The sequence below is a fragment of the Neoarius graeffei genome, chromosome 24 (assembly GCF_027579695.1).
Source record: "Neoarius graeffei isolate fNeoGra1 chromosome 24, fNeoGra1.pri, whole genome shotgun sequence".
NCBI classification, from domain to species: domain Eukaryota; kingdom Metazoa; phylum Chordata; class Actinopteri; order Siluriformes; family Ariidae; genus Neoarius; species Neoarius graeffei.
In genome coordinates, this window is record NC_083592.1 from 27,622,090 (window position 1) to 27,640,122 (window position 18,033).

An 18,033-nucleotide genomic window follows, 5' to 3' on the forward strand; every position below is an offset into this window, starting at 1 on the left:
GGTTGGCTCAGCAACACGCTCCACCGTTTTGTTTTTCTCTACTCACGGTATATGAGCTGATGGTCTAGTAGTAGAGTAGCCAATCAGAGCGTGCGATTGTTCATATCCAGTGAATGCGGATCAAATAATGTTATATGGCACAAGCTACTTCTGGTAAAATCGTGCACTCTGATTGGTTCCTTGGCGGGCAGTATTTTCCCGTATGCCTGTGGGCGATTACGGACTTTCTTTCCAAGGTGCCGGCTTTCAATGTTGCAAAAAACAAGCAAGAACAACATGACGAAGATTAATTGGAAATCAAACTGGAATCAAAAACTGCTGAAAAGACAAAAGTCACCAAGTTATTCAAGAAATGAGCAATGACAAGCATTCAGAAACCACTAATCGCTAACAGAATTCAGTTTTGAAACCGCTAACCATTTATTCTTCTTGTGTGACTCAACTACATTACAAATATGATGTGACTGAAGGCAGCGTCACGCCTCCATATAATGACCGTCTATTTTAATCTTAGAAATAAAAAAAGCGTATAATAAACTCCGTATTAACCTCACTTGCTCAGTCTTTACGGGAAAATATCAGACCTCAGTCTTTTTGTCAAGCCCTCGGTCTGATGTTTTCCTGTAGAGACCTCGCGCTCACTTAATAAGTAGTTAATATTTTCCTTATAATTTACCACAGTCTTCTCAGAGTGCCGTGCCAAATATTTGCTGCAGTGCAGGAATTTTATTTTAGCAATCATACAATCAGGAAAGCAGTCATGCCAGTCTAAATTGGATCAAGGAGCAAGGTCACCAGTTTTTAAATTTCTTTGGACTTGTTCCAGCTCTTGTTGTGGTACAGTGCATCCTGGACAACCTTCCATTATAAGCATGAAGTGACTTACTTTTGTTTGCCTAATTTACTAACCCTTGGTGTGTTAGGTCTTTTATTCACTCACATGGTACTAAGGCATATGATCTGTGAGTTATCCTGTTCTCCATGTTAGTTCTATATTTTGCTGACAGGAAAGTACAGAATATATTTTGTGATGTACTGTATATTTGAAGCAAAAAATAAATGTATGGTCACAGTGTTGGTGAGTTTTAACATAGATTAAAGGCGGGCATTTTTCACCGTGTAATTTGGAAGCTTATTTCCCAAACGCAGTCAATACAATTTTTCTTTAACAATGATTTGTCAGTGTATTTCATGCACAAGTCTTTAATAATGTGTGGAGGATTTTGACATCGCAGTATACTGAATGTTGTCCATTATAAGAAACTGGTTAGGCAAGATGTTACTTAGTCTAAAGACCTGGCAGTGGTTCACAAACATCAGGTTTGTTCCTTTGTTAGTCCCTGTTCCGAGGCAGAAGTGTGATGTAGAGGTTAGAGAAGCAGCTAGGGGACCAAAAGGTTGCCTGTTTGATTCCCCGGACCAGCAGGAATGGCTGACGTGAACCTTGAGCAAAGCATCTAAGCCCCACTGCTGTCCTGTTGTACGTCGCTCTCGATAAGAGCATCTGCTAAATGCCTGTAATGTCTTTTTATCCCACAACCTGTGGAACATGGCTGATATCTGGGAGGGTTCAGTGGGCCTGTCCCTTTTAACACGCGGCTTGTCTTGGCTGTGGGTGTTCTTGAGATGACAGCATTCTTGAATCTTTTATTTCAGCTCTGTAAAACTATAGCACGTGATAGTTTTGCTAATACCTCTCACATGCTCTGAGTGTTGGAACTCATGTCAGGGGTTTCCATGTGTCTTGTGGATGAGAAAGGAACTGCTAGATAAAATGTTAGCGCGTTTTAAATTAAATATAGTTTGGATCCAGCACACTTTTCTGTAGAGGATGTGTTTTTACTTCCTTAATTAGGACCTAATTTGTGGTAAGCAGTGCTGATCTTGGTTTATTAGGACTTTTTTTGCTGTTAAAAAATGCTGAACTGGCAGTGGAGCCTTTGTGTCAGAGTAGATATCATCTGACTCAGTGTGCATATGGTGTGTGTGTGAGAGAGACTCGAAGTGAAACAATGATTGGACACCCTTGGAGGACACCGCACAAGTTGTTCAGGTTGCAGCGCCTTCTGCTGGTAGAAAGTGACACTCTGTTACCATGCCAATGCAAAAATTTTTGTTAAACATCCATCCATCCATGATTTGATCACCCATGACTAAAAGTCAAATATTAACTAATCAGTCCATAGTTCACAGTAGAGTGAGTCTGTTTTGACAGTTTTAGTAGACTTCTTAACATTTCAAAATATCTATTTTGAAATTTTAAGAAGTCTACGAAAGCCTTTCAGGCTTTAAATAGCAAACACACTTTGTATGGAATCAATTTTGTGCCAAAATGTTCATACAATACTTTTGAAATATCAAACAAAAACGACAAATCAAAATACAAAAAAACAAAAGTCAATTTTCTTAGACTGGCAAACAAATTATTCGTGTAATCGTGCAAAATATCAGTCTATTACTCTTCAGAAACCTTTTATTTTTGTTCCGTGTCTTTCTCAGTTTTGTTTGACGTAATTTATATTGGTTGCGATTCCAGCTTTCTCGTTTGCGCTCCCTGACTTTTTACTTGCAGTTTTGGCACAAACTTCACGTGTGGGCGGGCTGTCCAGGAATGCATTCCCATTGGCTAACTTGTGTTTGACTGACAGCTACGCTCAGCCATTCCCTACTCGGATTCTGGCGGACTGTTTGATGAGTGACCGATCCATTGACGGTAAACAAGGATCGAGTGGACTTCAGTGGCGACTATGATACTGAATTTACACTTTGTTGAATTAATTCAATATCATAGTCGCCACTGAAGTCCACTCGATCCTTGTTTACCGTCAATGGATCGGTCACTCGCCAAACAGTCCGCCAGAATCCGAGTAGGGAATGGCTGAGCGTAGCTGTCAGTCAAACACAAGTTAGCCAATGGGAATGCATTCCTGGACAGCCCGCCCACACGTGAAGTTTGTGCCAAAACTGCAAGCAAAAAGTCAGGGAGCGCAAATGAGAGCTGGAATCACAACCAATATAAATTACGTCAAACAAAACTGAGAAAGACGCGGAACAAAAATAAAAGGTTTCTGAAGAGTAATAGAATATTTTGCACGATTACACAAATAATTTGTTTGCCAGTCTAAGAAAATTGACTTTTTTTTTTTTTTGTATTTTGATTTGTCGTTTTTGTTTGATATTTCAAAAGTATTGTATGAACATTTTGGCACAAAATTGATTCCATAACTTTGTACAGTGTAACACAAGACTGAAACTAGCTTCATCGAATTTAATATTGAATTTGTCTTCCAGTCATTATATTGGGTGCTTCCTGGGCAGTGTTGCTATATTAAGATTTCTTACCCAATCATTGCATCTATTTATTGAGCTATCAGTCTGTCAACTGATCTACCAGTTTATCTATCTAAACAAATATCTATTTATATTGGGTAATTTTAAACCATGGAAACGGTCTGTCCAGTCTAGAAATCCTGTTTCTAGTCTCCTTTGTACTGTTCAGAAAGCTGCTCCTGAGTAGTTCTGAGCTGTTGGATTCCCACTTATTGGTAGATGATTTCCAAGCTGTTTCGAATTGTGAGTTAACAAACAACTATTGAGAGATTCATTAATGCTGTGTAGGCGGCACGGTGGTGTAGTGGTTAGCGCTGTCGCCTCACAGCAGGAAGGTCCTGGGTTCAAGCCCCGGGGCCGGCGAGGGCCTTTCTGTGTGGAGTTTGCATGTTCTCCCCGTGTCCGCGTGGGTTTCCCCCACAGTCCAAAGACATGCAGGTTAGGTTAACTGGTGACTCTAAATTGACCGTAGGTGTGAATGTGAGTGTGAATGGTTGTCTGTGTCTGTGTGTCAGCCCTGTGATGACCTGGCAACTTGTCCAGAGTGTACCCTGCCTTTCGCCCGTAGTCAGCTGGGATAGGCTCCAGCTTGCCTGCGACCCTGTAGAAGGATAAAGCGGCTAGAGATGATGAGATGAGATTAATGCTGTGTCCTTTTCTTGTAACCCTCTTTCTCTAGCTAATTTTCTATGTAATCGCTCTCTTGACTCTATAGAAAAGGGCTTTTGAGAGTAAAAATATTATGTAAAGCAGTGTTTCCAAGCTGAGGTTCACTGTAGAGTGGATGTAGGGTCACAGTTGGCGGTGAATCATGATTGTTAAAGTTGGGCTGGTTGGGGGAAAACATTTTTTTAAAAACATTTTTTGCACTATTGTCACTGTAATCAATGTCATTTCTACATTTATATAAATAATTACAACCCCGATTCCAAAAAAGTTGGGACAAAGTACAAACTGTAAATAAAAATGGAATGCAATGATGTGGAAGCTTCAGAATTCCATATTTTATTCAGAATAGAACATAGATGACACATCAAATGTTTAAACTGAGAAAATGTATCATTTAAAGAGAAAAATTAGGTGATTTTTAAATTTCATGACAACAACACATCTCAAAGTTGGGACAAGGCCATGTTTACCACTGTGAGACATCCCCTTTTCTCTTTACAACAGTCTGTAAACGCCTGGGGACTGAGGAGACAAGTTGCTCAAGTTTAGGGATAGGAATGTTAACCCATTCTTGTCTAATGTAGGATTCTAGTTGCTCAACTGTCTTGCGTCTTTTTTGTCGTATCTTCCGTTTTATGATGCACCAAATGTTTTCTATGGGTGAAAGATCTGGACTGCAGGCTGGCCAGTTCAGTACCCGGACCCTTCTTCTACGCAGCCATGATGCTGTAATTGATGCAGTATGTGGTTTGGCATTGTCATGTTGGAAAATGCAAGGTCTTCCCTGAAAGAGACGTCGTCTGGATGGGAGCATATGTTGCTCTAGAACTTGGATATACCTTTCAGTACTGATGGTGTCTTTCCAGATGTGTAAGCTGCCCATGTCACACGCACTAATGCAACCCCATACCATCAGAGATGCAGGCTTCTGAACTGAGCACTGATAACAACTTGGGTCGTCCTTCTCCTCTTTAGTCCGAATGACACGGCGTCCCTGATTTCCATAAAGAACTTCAAATTTTGATTCGTCTGACCACAGAACAGTTTTCCACTTTGCCACAGTCCATTTTAAATGAGCCTTGGCCCAGAGAAGACGTCTGCGCTTCTGGATCATGTTTAGATACGGCTTCTTCTTTGAACTATAGAGTTTTAGCTGGCAACGGCGGATGGCACGGTGAATTGTGTTCACAGATAATGTTCTCTGGAAATATTCCTGAGCCCATTTTGTGATTTCCAATACAGAAGCATGCTTGTATGTGATGCAGTGCCGTCTAAGGGCCCGAAGATCACGGGCACCCAGTATGGTTTTCTGGTCTTGACCCTTATGCACAGAGATTCTTCCAGATTCTCTGAATCTTTTGATGATATTATGCACTGTAGATGATACGTTCAAGCTCTTTGCAATTTTACACTGTCGAACTCCTTTCTGATATTGCTGCAGAATTGGGGGGATTGGTGATCCTCTTCCCATCTTTACTTCTGAGAGCCGCTGCCACTCCAAGATGCTCTTTTTATACCCAGTCATGTTAATGACCTATTGCCAATTGACCTAATGAGTTGCAATTTGGTCCTCCAGCTGTTCCTTTTTTGTACCTTTAACTTTTCCAGCCTCTTATTGCCCCTGTCCCAACTTTTTTGAGATGTGTTGCTGTCATGAAATTTCAAAATGTCTCACTTTCGACATTTGATATGTTGTCTATGTTCTATTGTGAATACAATATCAGTTTTTGAGATTTCTAAATTATTGCATTCCGTTTTTATTTACAATTTGTACTTTTGTCCCAACTTTTTTGGAATCGGGGTTGTAGTATTGCAAGACCGACGTTCTTAGACTTAATGTTCTTAATTTTTATTAATACAATTTCATACCCCTTTGTGTTGGCACATCAACAGACCAAATCAGCAGTGCATCATATTGGATAAGATTTTAATTGTATTCAGTATAGTATTATTCAAATTATTTCATAAGTATTTTGTTTAAAAAATGCTTTTGGTGATCATGTAATTAAATATTCCTTGGATATCATGCACTCTTCCTAATATTTATATTCTTCTAATCTTTACCCTTTTTAATATTCAGTTTGAGACACAAGATGGTCAACCTGTATCGTTCCAAACATTCTGATTTGGTCTACAGTGTGGACATGCTTTGTTAATACACGTGCACGCACGCACAAAAAAAACCCTCAGACATTGCACAGGAGAACATAATCTGCAAACTGTACAAACGTTACTTATTGGTGGACAAATCACAACCTCATGCACACAGGTTAAGCAGGTTTTGCATTCAGGTTACCTGTCATTTATTAATATGTGCTTGGTTCAATGGCCAGAGAAGGAATTTTAAAACCTATTCCTGACATCTGCAAAAAAGTTTTCATTTTGTACGTGTTGATGTTAAAATGATGCACTTTGCATTGACATGACACATCTCAGTCCTGTACAAATGGCCTCTTGAGAATAAAAAAACATGCAGCTGTGTGGAAACACTGATGACGCAAAGTGAAAAAGTTCAGTGCAAAGCTGACACATAATACGTCACCAAGTAGTTAAACATGTCAAGAGGAAATAAAGATACTGGTTAGAATCACACAATACATACTATGTATGATGTGAGATGATAATACATGCATATGATGCAAACACAATGTGCTACATTAAAAAAACCACAGCAGAGGATAAGGACCATGGCTATGCAGCCACCACCTCCCTTTTTCTATATTAATGCTCTTAACTAGCTGCTGAGTCAATTAGGTTTCCAGGCAACCAAAACTTCCACTTGCTATGCGGCCTAGCTAATGAATTTAAGATTTGTCCACCCCTGTGTTACTGGGTGCTTTCTCGTTTTAAGAATGATCCCGGTGAGCGAATACAGAGAATATTTGACAGGCAGACTTCAGCAACTGGTACCACAGCTAGCATTGCTGTTCTCAAGAGATATACTTTTTTTTTTTCATGCAAGCTGCTTTGGAAACTAAAATATCGTCATGTGATTTGAAAAATATTGTGATATATTGGTGAGAACACCCAGCTCTCTGCTAAAGTGTGCATGCGTGCATGTGTTTGTGTGTGCACAGATTCATGCTGCAGATGATGGGCTTTTTTTCTGGAATAACGATTCATTCTATTTGAATAATACATGAGCATGCTGCTCCTGAAGGGGTACGTACAGCACTAAAACCTTAGTTTTAACCCAGTGGAGTGGCAATCAGCAAGCAAAGGAGTGGTTCAGCAAATGCTGGACATTCAACCGGTGTGAGCTTTATCTCTGTCGCTCGCCCCCACACATCTCTTTGTCTCTGCTGGGCTGCCGCAGGGATGGATGCTGCTGACCGACTTGAGCAGGAGGTGTGTGTGTGTGTGTGTGTTCTCTTGTTCTCCCACATCCCCTCCCTTTCTCAGTCCTCATGCTTCACACACTTGCACACAATGCTTTCCATGCTTATCGTGCCACAGCAAGGCTCACATTACAAGCTCAGCTGCCTTTATTTCAGTCATTGCTTTTCTGCTGCTTTTACAACACTTTGGAGGAAAGAAGCATCGTTTGCTGTCTCTGTCTTGCTCTTCTTCACCACGTGTCTACAGAGAGGCTATTAGGAAAACTGGGAGTGTCTGTGCAGTGCGGGGCCATGCTCAGGCCAGCCAGCCAGGACTGTAGCAGCACGCTCTTCTGCTTTGGCTGCTGGAGTGGAAGAATGGTGGGCTTTAATCTAATCACATGTTTGCATGTGTGCTGACTGAATGCTTTCACTTTCCATTTGCTACAGTTCCTTTAAAGTAGTAATAGACTTAGTTTGTCATGTTATTGTTTTTCAGTTAATTGCAGCTCCCGCCTCTCGTTCATGGTCCGCTGGGATGGGCTTCAGCTTGCCCGCGACCCTGCACAGGATAAGCGGTTACGGATGAAGGATGGATGTTAATCGTGGCTAAATAAAAAATTATTATTGTGAGGAGGGGTGGCACGGTGGTGTAGTGGTTAGCGCTGTCGCCTCACAGCAAGAAGGTCCGGGTTCGAGCCCCATGGCCGGCGAGGGCCTTTCTGTGTGGAGTTTGCATGTTCTCCCCGTGTCTGCGTGGGTTTCCTCCGGGTGCTCCGGTTTCCCCCACAGTCCAAAGCCAGGTTAGGTTAACTGGTGACTCTAAATTGACTGTAGGTGTGTGTGAATGGTTGTCTGTGTCAGCCCTGCGATGACCTGGCGACTTGTCCAGGGTGTACTCCACCTTTCGCCCGTAGTCAGCTGGGATAGGCTCCAGCTTGCCTGCAACCGTGTAGAACAGGATAAAGCGGCTAGAGATAATAAGCTGAGATTATTGTGAGGAGGGGGGAAAAAAACCATTAATCACAGAATTCAACCTTTTCCAGTGCAGACGTTTTACTATATATAGAATTATAAAAGCTACTTTCAAAAACCTTGGTGGTTTTAAGGTAACATGTTGGCGTGTATGTTGCTTCAATTAATTTGCTTAATTTGCATCTTTTTCCCATCCATGAACACACATCAGTAGCTAGCACAGCGCTCTGCTCACTCTTCTAACTTGTCATTGGCTTTAGGTGCACAATTTTCCGTATGGCTGTAATTTTCTTTTTTGTATTTTTGTGTAGATTTTAGCACTATTAGTGATCATATGTATTCCACACAGGTTGTTTTTTAACTTGATGCATATTGAAATACATTTACATGTTCTAGCACTCTGTATGTGTGCCATTTCAAAGTTTCTGAAAAGGTATACAGTAACATGATTTACATGATTTAAAAAAAAAAAAAGGTCTTGGTCTCTCCTCTGTCAGTGCTGTGTATATAATCCCTGATTTAGCTATTAGTTAATTAACAATTATTTGCCAAAAGCAAAGTGAATACCGGTGAATAATAGAGATGAAGTCAAGGTTATTATCCACTGAGCCTGAGGCAGATAATTGTTTTAGTATAAATACACAGGTGATTTTTATTTTTAAAAATCGTATTAAAGAAAAAATGATTTCAAACTTCAAAGGCAACATGCAAATGTAATATGCGCAGACTGGTCACTTATCTACGCTGAGTCACATAAAATACATCGATTAAAAATCACAATTCAACCTTACCTTTTGAATAGTTTGACCAAATTTCGTAGCATCTTAAATGCCGTTCCTAAAAGCACTATCTTTCATCATTTGTATTTCTTCCTCACTTACAGTGACGAAGCAATTGGCTGTCATTTTTCTGAGTCGCTCGAGATGATTATCAAGAGATTGGCCGAGAGATTCGGACTGTCAGTGTGTGCAATTTCCAATAAACACCTCCATATTTATACTAATCCACTTTATTTTTATTTATGACAAAAGTTGTACCTACTAGGATGGAGGTGTAAATTTTAAGATGAAAGGTGTTGAAACTGTCACTCGGTGCAACCATTATCTTGAATTTGTAAGCTTGATTGTCATGGCCAACATTCCAACTAGGCTATGATGGAGTGTACTTTCTACTGGTGGAAGTGGCTGCTGGACTGGAGAGAAGTGTCTCCTTAAAAGACAGTCTCATTTTGTCTTATCATGCTTTTTATTTTGCTACAGCACTTCACCACAGGGCTTTCTTTGGTTGGCAAATAATGACTTCTGCCCTTTTAATGATTCCAGTTTCATTTACTGTTTGTGGGCAAGAAAGCGGTTGTTAGATATAAGGCCACAGTGCTGTTTTTTTTTTTTGTTTTTTTTTTTTTTTTAAAGTAGGTTTGAAAATGGCTGTATAAAAATACGCTTGGTAAAGATATGCTTGGCTTTCTCAAAGATAAAATGGGAATGTGTACACACCTTCATAAGAGGTATGCTTTAAACCCAAAATCAGTCTCTCTTTTGTCCAGTGTCATTACGTCCAAGACTGGTGTTGCTAGTGGAACAGTATTTGATGACCCTAGCAAAGCACAATTTGAAATCTAAAGGCTATAATTTAGGCACGAGACACCTCCCCCCCCCCACACACACACACTTGGCACCTCTCTGCTTCTCTCTTCATAAGAAGTATCCAGTCTGTTAGCTGATATTAAAAGGCAGGAAATGGGACTTGTTGTTTTTACCAAGCATGGTAAAAGAAAAGCTGTAGATATGTGCTGTATAGGACTCTTTTTAAATGTTATTTAGACGTTTTACATTTTAGTAGATTTCTCTTTCCTGCATACATACATACTATTATTTGAATGTTTCTAGTGTTGATAGGAATATCATGACTAAAATCAAGTTCTCTACACTTCATATGAGGGGGAAAAAAACTGAAGTCGCCCAAAAACTGTGTGTGGTTTGTAGGCTGAATCAGGCTATGGTTCAGAGACCAGCCTGCGGCACCATGGATCCATGCTGTCCCTCACTTCTGCCACCAGTGGCCTCTCGACCACCTCCACATCTTCCTTTAAGGTATTTTATAAATATTAAAAAAGACGAATATGGCTTTATAAACTGTGCTGTGCTAAATACTAGTACTTTATCAAAACTGCTATTTATGAGCAATCATTAGTGGCAAAACAAAATGGGCTGTGAAGCACTTGTACTTGAAATGAAGACAGAACTCAGACTTTGATGTAAGGTTTGTAGTATAGAGGACTTGGAACCCTAAATATATTTTCAGTGCATAAATGTTCTTTTTGGTTGACATGCATTGTCATTTTATTACAAGGTAGATTTATTGTTTGTTTGTTCATTGTGCAGAAAGGCAACAGTCTCAGAGAGAAGCTGGCAGAGATGGAGACATTCCGGGACATTCTGTGCAGACAAGTAGACACACTGCAGCGCTACTTTGACAACTGTGCAAATGGAGATTACAGAGACGAGTTCTTCAGGGACAAAGGTGAGGGGGGTGTGTGTGTGTGATTGATTGATTATTTAAATAAATATATATTTAAAAAAATCAGCCATAATGTTGTGACCACTGACAGTTGAAGTGAATAACATTTATTATCTCATTACAATGGCACCTGTCCAGGGGTGGGATATATTAGGCAGCAAGCAAAGAGTCAATTCTTGAAGTTGAGGTGTTGGAGGCAAGAAAAAATGGGCAAGCGTAAGGATCTGAGCGACTTTGACAAGGGTCAAATTGTGATGGAAGATGGCTGGGTCTGGCATCTCCAAAATGAGACATCTTGTGGGGTGTTCCCGGTATGCAGTGGTTAGTACCTACCAAAAGTGGTCCAAGGAAGGACAACCGGTGAACCAGCGACAAGGTCATGGGTGTCGAAGGCTCACTGATTCGCATGGGGCATGAAGGCTAGCCCATATGATCCAATCCCACAGAAGAGCTACTGTAGCACAAACTGCTGAAAAAGTTAATGCTGATACCTTTTGTTTTAGCCAGCATTATAAATTTAAGAGCTAGTAATGAAGTAAAACAATTAAATTATATGATTTGAAACAGCTGATGTCAACAGGTATAATCATGATTTGGTACAAAATCAGTATACAGGAAAGGCCTAATGTTCGAGGGGCAAAGATGGGCTGAGGATCTCTGGTTTGTCAGCAGATGTGTGAGGAAATTATTGAAATGTTTAAAAACAATGCTCCTCAAAGAAAGATGGGAAGGTATTTAGATATTTCACCTTCTATGGTGCATAATAGGGCTGCACAATATATCGAAAAAGTATCGATATCGCGATATCATAGTTTGCAAAAATTACTTAAATTTCGATAAAAGGCACATTTTTCTGTGCTGTCCAATCACATTTGAATGTCAACAAGCGCCGCGGGATAACTCCGCCCCTATTGCAAAACAAGTAAAAGCCTCGTGGTGAAGGCGGGAGCAAGTGTGGTGAGACAAACTTGTGTGAGGAGGAACTGGTTTCCAAAAAAAAAAAATATGCACGTCTGCTATTTGGAAGTACTTTGGATTCAGGAGGGGTGACGTACTGCAAACTCAGGTACTTTGCAAGATATGTACCTGTAAAACAGTGGTGGGGCGGCTCACTGGGACAAACACTGCTGTACAGAAGCATAAAAACATAAAACCGCGCGCTCGCTCTCTCTCTCTCACACACACGCACACACTACCTCTCACACTCACACACACTACCGCTCGCTCGCTCGCTCGCTCACTCACACACTACCGCTCTCTCTCTCTCTCACACACACTACCGCTCGCTCACTCACACGCTACCGCTCTCTCTCTCTCTCACACACACACACACACACACACACCACTGCTCTCTCACCCGCATGTGTTATTAACAGATTGTGTTTGAGTTTATGGTGAATCTGTGTCGCTCACCTTCATCTCCCGGGAGCCGCTGAAATTGCCATTTTGAATGCTTTATGTTAATGTAATGTAGTTTTCAGTTTTTTGTTTACTTCAACTTAAGACATTTTCTTCTGTGCTCACAAAAATTAAGAGATTTAAAGATGATTGATGGACACCATTGCAGGTGTAGCCATGTTTTTCCAATAAAAAATAATGTTGGAATGGAAGCGAAGCATTTAAAAAAAAAAAAAATGCAAGATACAGGGCAGAACGGCGAGTAGAGGTAAGAAAAACATTATATATTTAATTATCGTGATACATATCGATATCGAGATATTCAGTCATGTTATCGAATATCGCATATTTTTCTGATATCGTGCAGCCCTAGTGCATAATATCATTAAGGATGATGGAGGAATTTCATGCGCAAAGGGCCAAGGGCACAAGCCTAAGCTGAACACGCATGATCTCCGATCCCTCAGACGGCACTGCATCAAGAACAGTCATTCCTCTTTAGCTGATATAACCACATGATCTCGGAATTACTTAGCAAACCTTTGTCAAGCATCGCAATACGAAGTTACATCCACAAATGCCAGTTAAAACTTTACCGTGTAAAAAAAAAAAAAAAAAAAAAGGAAGCCTTATAGTAACTGTGTCCAGAAGTGCTGTCAACTTCTCTGGGCTCGGAGGCATCTGGGATGGAACATCACACAATGGAAACGTGTATTGTGGTCAGACGAATCAGTATTCCAGGGTTGTTGTTTTTTTTTTTTTTTGGGAAGAAATGGACGCTGTGTTCTCCAGAGCAAAGATGAAAAGGACCATCCAGACTGTTTCCAGCAACAAGTCCAAATGCCAGGGTCTGTCATGGTATGGGGTCGTCAGTGGCAAAGATAATTTACACTCCTGTGATTGCAGCATTAATGCAGAAAAGTACATTGAGATTTTGGAGCAACATGTACTGCCTTTCAAGATGACATCATTTCCAGGGAGATTTCAGCAAGACAATGCAAATCCACATTCTGCAAACATTACAAAGGCATGGCTGTGGAAGAAGAGGGTGTCTGTCCCCAACAGAAAATATGTGGCGAATTTTGAAATGAAAAAATGACAACGATGACCCCGTACTGTTGCACACCTAAAGACCTATTTGCAGGAAGAATAGGACAGAATAACACCTAAAACACTTCATCACTTGGTGTCTTCAGTCCCTAAACATCTTTTAAGTGTTGTGAGGAGGAATGACAACATTACAAAGTGGTAAATGCTTTACAGTCCCAACTTTTTTTTTTCCAATGTGTTGCAAGAATTAAAATTGACATCAGTGTTTTTGAAAAAAAAAAAACAAGTCATGAGGTAAAACATCAAATAATGTGCTGTTGTACTGTTTTGTGTGCAGTGCAGGTCAAAGGTTATTTACAAGTCATTTCTTTTCAGTTTTAATTTAAATTTTAAAATACCGTCCCAACTTTTTCCCATTTTGTGTTTGTGTGAGAGAGAGAACTTGGAAAACTGGCATGCTTGATGTCGCCTAAAGTCATTTGTCCTCTATAAACCGGCCTATTACAGTGTCTTGCAAAAGTATTCATCCCCCTTGGTGTTTGTCCTGTTTTGTCGCATTACAAACTGGAATTAAAATGGATTGTTGAGGTTAGCACCATTTTATCTGTGAAGAAACTCAGTCGTCCAGGTACATAGTCATCTGTGGTTGGTTGAAGAGAGCAACTGGACTTGCTTGACGATTCTTGAAAACGTTTCGCCTCTCCTCCGAAAGGCATCCTCAGTTCTGTCTGACTACTAGGGAGTATCCAGTATTTATTCTCTCATGGATCATCATAGAATCAGAATCAGAATGCTAATGGCTGCATTGTGGGTGGCTGACATCTTAGCCAGAGTGGATTGTTCATTTTTGTCAACCTGGAACGACCATCATTGAACAGAGGTGGGTGTCTATGACATCAGCCGCCCACAATGCAGCCATCAGCATTCTGATTCGGATTCTATGATGATCCATGAGAGAATAAATACTGGATACTCCCTAGTAGTCAGACAGAACTGAGGATGCCTTTCGGAGGAGAGGCGAAACGTTTTCAAGAATCGTCAAGCAAGTCCAGTTGCTCTCTTCAACCAACCACAGGTTAGCACCATTTGATTTACACAACACACCCACCACTTTTAAAGATGCATTTTTTTTTAATTTAATTAGTTAATTTATTTATTTAATAAAACCAATAAGATGAAAAAACACATCTGGAGTGTGCATAGGTATTCACCCCCCAAAGTCAATACTTTGTAGAGCCACCTTTTGCTGCAATTACAGTTTCAAGTCTCTTGGGGTATGTCTCTATTAGCTTAGCACGTCTAGCCCTTGGCATTTTTGCCCATTCCTCAAGGCAAAACTGCTCCAAGTCCTTCAAGTTAGATGGGTTGCATTGGTGTACAGCAATCTTCAAGTTATCCCACAGATTCTCAACTGAATTGAGGTCTGGGCTTTGATTGAGCCATTCCAAGACATTCAAATGTTTACCTTTAAACCACTCCAGTGTAGCTTTAGCAGTATGTTTAGGGTCATTGTCCTGCTGTAAAGTGAACCTGCGTTCCAGTCTCAAACAGGTTTTCCTCCAGAATTGCCCTGTATTTAGTGCCGTTCATCTTTCCTTCAATCCTGACCAGCTTTCCTGTTCCTGCAGATGAAAAACATCCCCACAGCATGATGCTGCCACCACCGTGCTTCACTGTAGGAATGATGTTCTCAGGGTGGTGGGACGTGTTGGGTTTGCACCACACATGGCATTTCCCACGATGGCCAAAAAGTTCAGTTTTAGTCTCATCTGACCAAAGAATCTTTTCCATGTGTTTGGGGAGTCTGCCACATGCGGTTGGGCAAACTCCAAATGTTTTTTTTTTTTTTTCTTTAATCAATGGCTTTTTTTTTTTTTCTGGCCACTCTTCCATAAAGCCCCTCTCTGTGGAGTGTACGGCTTAAAGTGGTCCTATGGACAGATACTCCCATCTCCTCTGTGCATCTTTGCAGCTCCTTATCTTTGGTGTTTTTCTTGCATCTCTGATTTAATGCCTGCCCTGCCCCCACCTGGTGAGTTTTGGTGGGCAGCCTTCTCTTGTCAGGTTTGTCATGGTGCCATATTCTTTCCATTTTGCTATAATGGATTTAATGGTGCTCTGTGGGATATTCAAAGTTTGGGATTTTTTTTTCTTTTTTTGATATATAACCCAACCCTGATCTATACTTCTCCACAACTTTTGTCTCTGACCTGTTTGGAGGCTCCTTGGTTTTCTTATTGCTTGCTTGCTTAGTGTTGTAGAGTCAGGGTCCTTCCAGAACAGGTTAATTTATACAGACATCATATGACAGATCATGTGACACTTTGATTGCACACAGGTGGATCTTAATCAACTAATTATGACTTGAGTGAATTGGTTGGACCAGCTCTTATTTTAGGGGTTTCATTCAAAAGGGGGTGAATACTTATGCACACTCCAGATTTCTATTTTTTTTTTCAACTTTATTGTGTCACAATTTAAAAAAAAAAAGGCACCTTTTAAAGTGGTGGGTGTGTTGTGTAAATTAAATGATGCTGACCCCCCAACAGTCCATTTTAATTCCAGCTTGTAATGTGACAGAACAGGACAAACACTAAGGGGGATGAATACTTTTGCAAGACACTGTAGGTGACCTGACCAAATCCACTTTGAACTGTAAAGCTGTGTGATATGTTCTATCTCCAGGACATGAAGCCAAGGAGTACATTTTCCTTGTGTATAAGTTGTATTATGGTCTGCTTGGAATTACTGTTTTGCCTTTTGGCAACAATCTGCAGCTTGTTGCATAATGGAAAGAATTTCGAGTTTAACTCATCTTGTCTCTCTTATACCTTTTTTTAAAAAAAAAAAAAAGTGTCGACACTCAATTCCAAAGAAATGTAGAGGGGGGAACTAAAAGTAAACAAAGGCAAAAGGTCTTTGTTCTACTTGCAAAAATAATTTTTGAAACTTCCCTCCAACTGTGAGGTTTAGTCAAAGTCTGTGTAGACAAGTCTCGCTATTCAGCAGCCATCTCGATCACGTGCCAGGGCAGTTATTTTAGGCTAACAGGATCAGGCTCTTATCTAAATAAATAGGTAGAGAGCCTTAACTGCACCTTCACTGGCCACCGATGTATAGAATGGCAGTCAAATCTCATTAAAAAAAAGACTTTGCCCCAAAATAAGGTTTAAAAAGCTTTTTTCCCCTCACAGGTTCTACTACTGTACTTCTACACATGCACAGGGTTGCTGTACTTCTAGTACACATGCGCCACTATGATCTTTCATCAGCGACGCAACACTTGACACATCTCCTGGTTCGGCAGATTATTGGTTTTCTGGGAGGAGGGGAGGGGTATGTGCATACAGTTGCCATCTTTGACGTTATGGACTTTTCCCCATAGTTTTCTATACAGGATACTTTAAGTGGTTTGTCTCCTCCCTGATAGTGTCTGGTATGGAAGGATACGAAGTAGACTGACGAGTACTGATGAATACAAACATCTTGTAACGAGAGTCCACAAATGAGAACACTGTTGCAAGCTGGCCATGTTCTAAGAAAAATGATTTTGTCAGTCTTTGACACACATTTGTCAAGCTATGAACAAAATATGCCTCATCTTTTCTTTCCTTCGTGGCCACCTGTGAAATGGCTGAGGTTGGTTCGTGTCATTATATTACAAATGAATAACCAGATGAAAACAGAAGGGATTGGTGGAAAGAATGTAAAATGTATATAGTTTGACGACAAATCTTCAGTTTCATGTTGCAGTATAAGATTTACGGCCGAGGACGTCGCCAAATTGTTGCGGATCGTTTTTGGAATATCACTAATATTGAAAATGGTGACTCGCTACTTGGCGCAGAGGATTCTGGGAAGTGTGAGCCGGCCTCTTTGATTCGTGTTTGTGTTCTGTTCTCTCGTGCAGTATTTGAGGATGGTGAAGATGATTTTTCCACCTTACGGCCAAATGGAGACTACCTCCACAACAATAGCAGCAAAGAGAAGTGTAAGTTTGATTGCATATCCTCTTCCTGTTTGTTTTATTACTTGACTATGGTAGGTAGCATTTTTAAAATAACTGGAATGTCTCATGACCTAAAGAGTTATCATAGGTAAAATGACTAATGCTGCAGGCAGGTGTTTTTCTAAGTCCTGCAGAGACAAGTCGGTTGATCTACAAACGTATGCTTTGTTTCCATCTGCCTTAAGTATAAGAAGCAAATGGTAAAATGAAACTATGCTTACAAATGTTTGCAGCATTTTCTGCCATTACCTTGTTCCCATTACATTTTGTGATTTTTTTTTTTTTTTTTTTTTTTTTTAAACGATTTTCGGCAAAGACATCAGTTTATATAATGATGCCACTTTCTGCAGGAGCTGCTGTTTTACACATTTCCTTCAAGACCTTCAGTGTGATTTTGACCTGTCGTCAAATTTCTAGTCAGAATAGATCTACATTGAATGAATGGATTTTCTTATTCAACATCATGAATAAGATGACTGCACTTCGTCACATGAAATGAAATGCTAGCCACACAGCAATGCTAATGTCCATGCAGCATAATTCGAAAACATATTCCATGAAAATAACTGAGAAGGCAACCTTATATAAGCTTATCTTATGACTTGGTATTAAAGCAGAATGTGCATATTGTACCTTTTTTGCACATTCGTTAACCATTTAAGTTGGTAATATTCTGTCTGTAGACAATAACTGAGAATAAGACAGGAATAATTCGAGAGGTTAGCACAGCACCAGTGGCTTTCTGGTATTGGTTTCTTGTAATTG

At 40.2% G+C, this 18,033-nt stretch overlaps 1 protein-coding gene across 2 annotated transcripts in view; it reads left to right on the plus strand.

Annotated features, from left to right (window-relative positions):
• cert1a (ceramide transporter 1a) overlaps positions 1-18,033 on the plus strand; it is a 61,159-nt gene that overhangs the window by 16,652 nt on the left and 26,474 nt on the right. For both annotated transcript variants that reach the window (XM_060906959.1, XM_060906958.1), the window contains exons 4-6: positions 10,277-10,384; positions 10,676-10,814; positions 17,170-17,250. In XM_060906959.1, the coding sequence (XP_060762942.1) occupies positions 10,277-10,384; positions 10,676-10,814; positions 17,170-17,250 (328 nt within the window). The remainder of the gene's footprint in view (positions 1-10,276; positions 10,385-10,675; positions 10,815-17,169; positions 17,251-18,033) is intronic.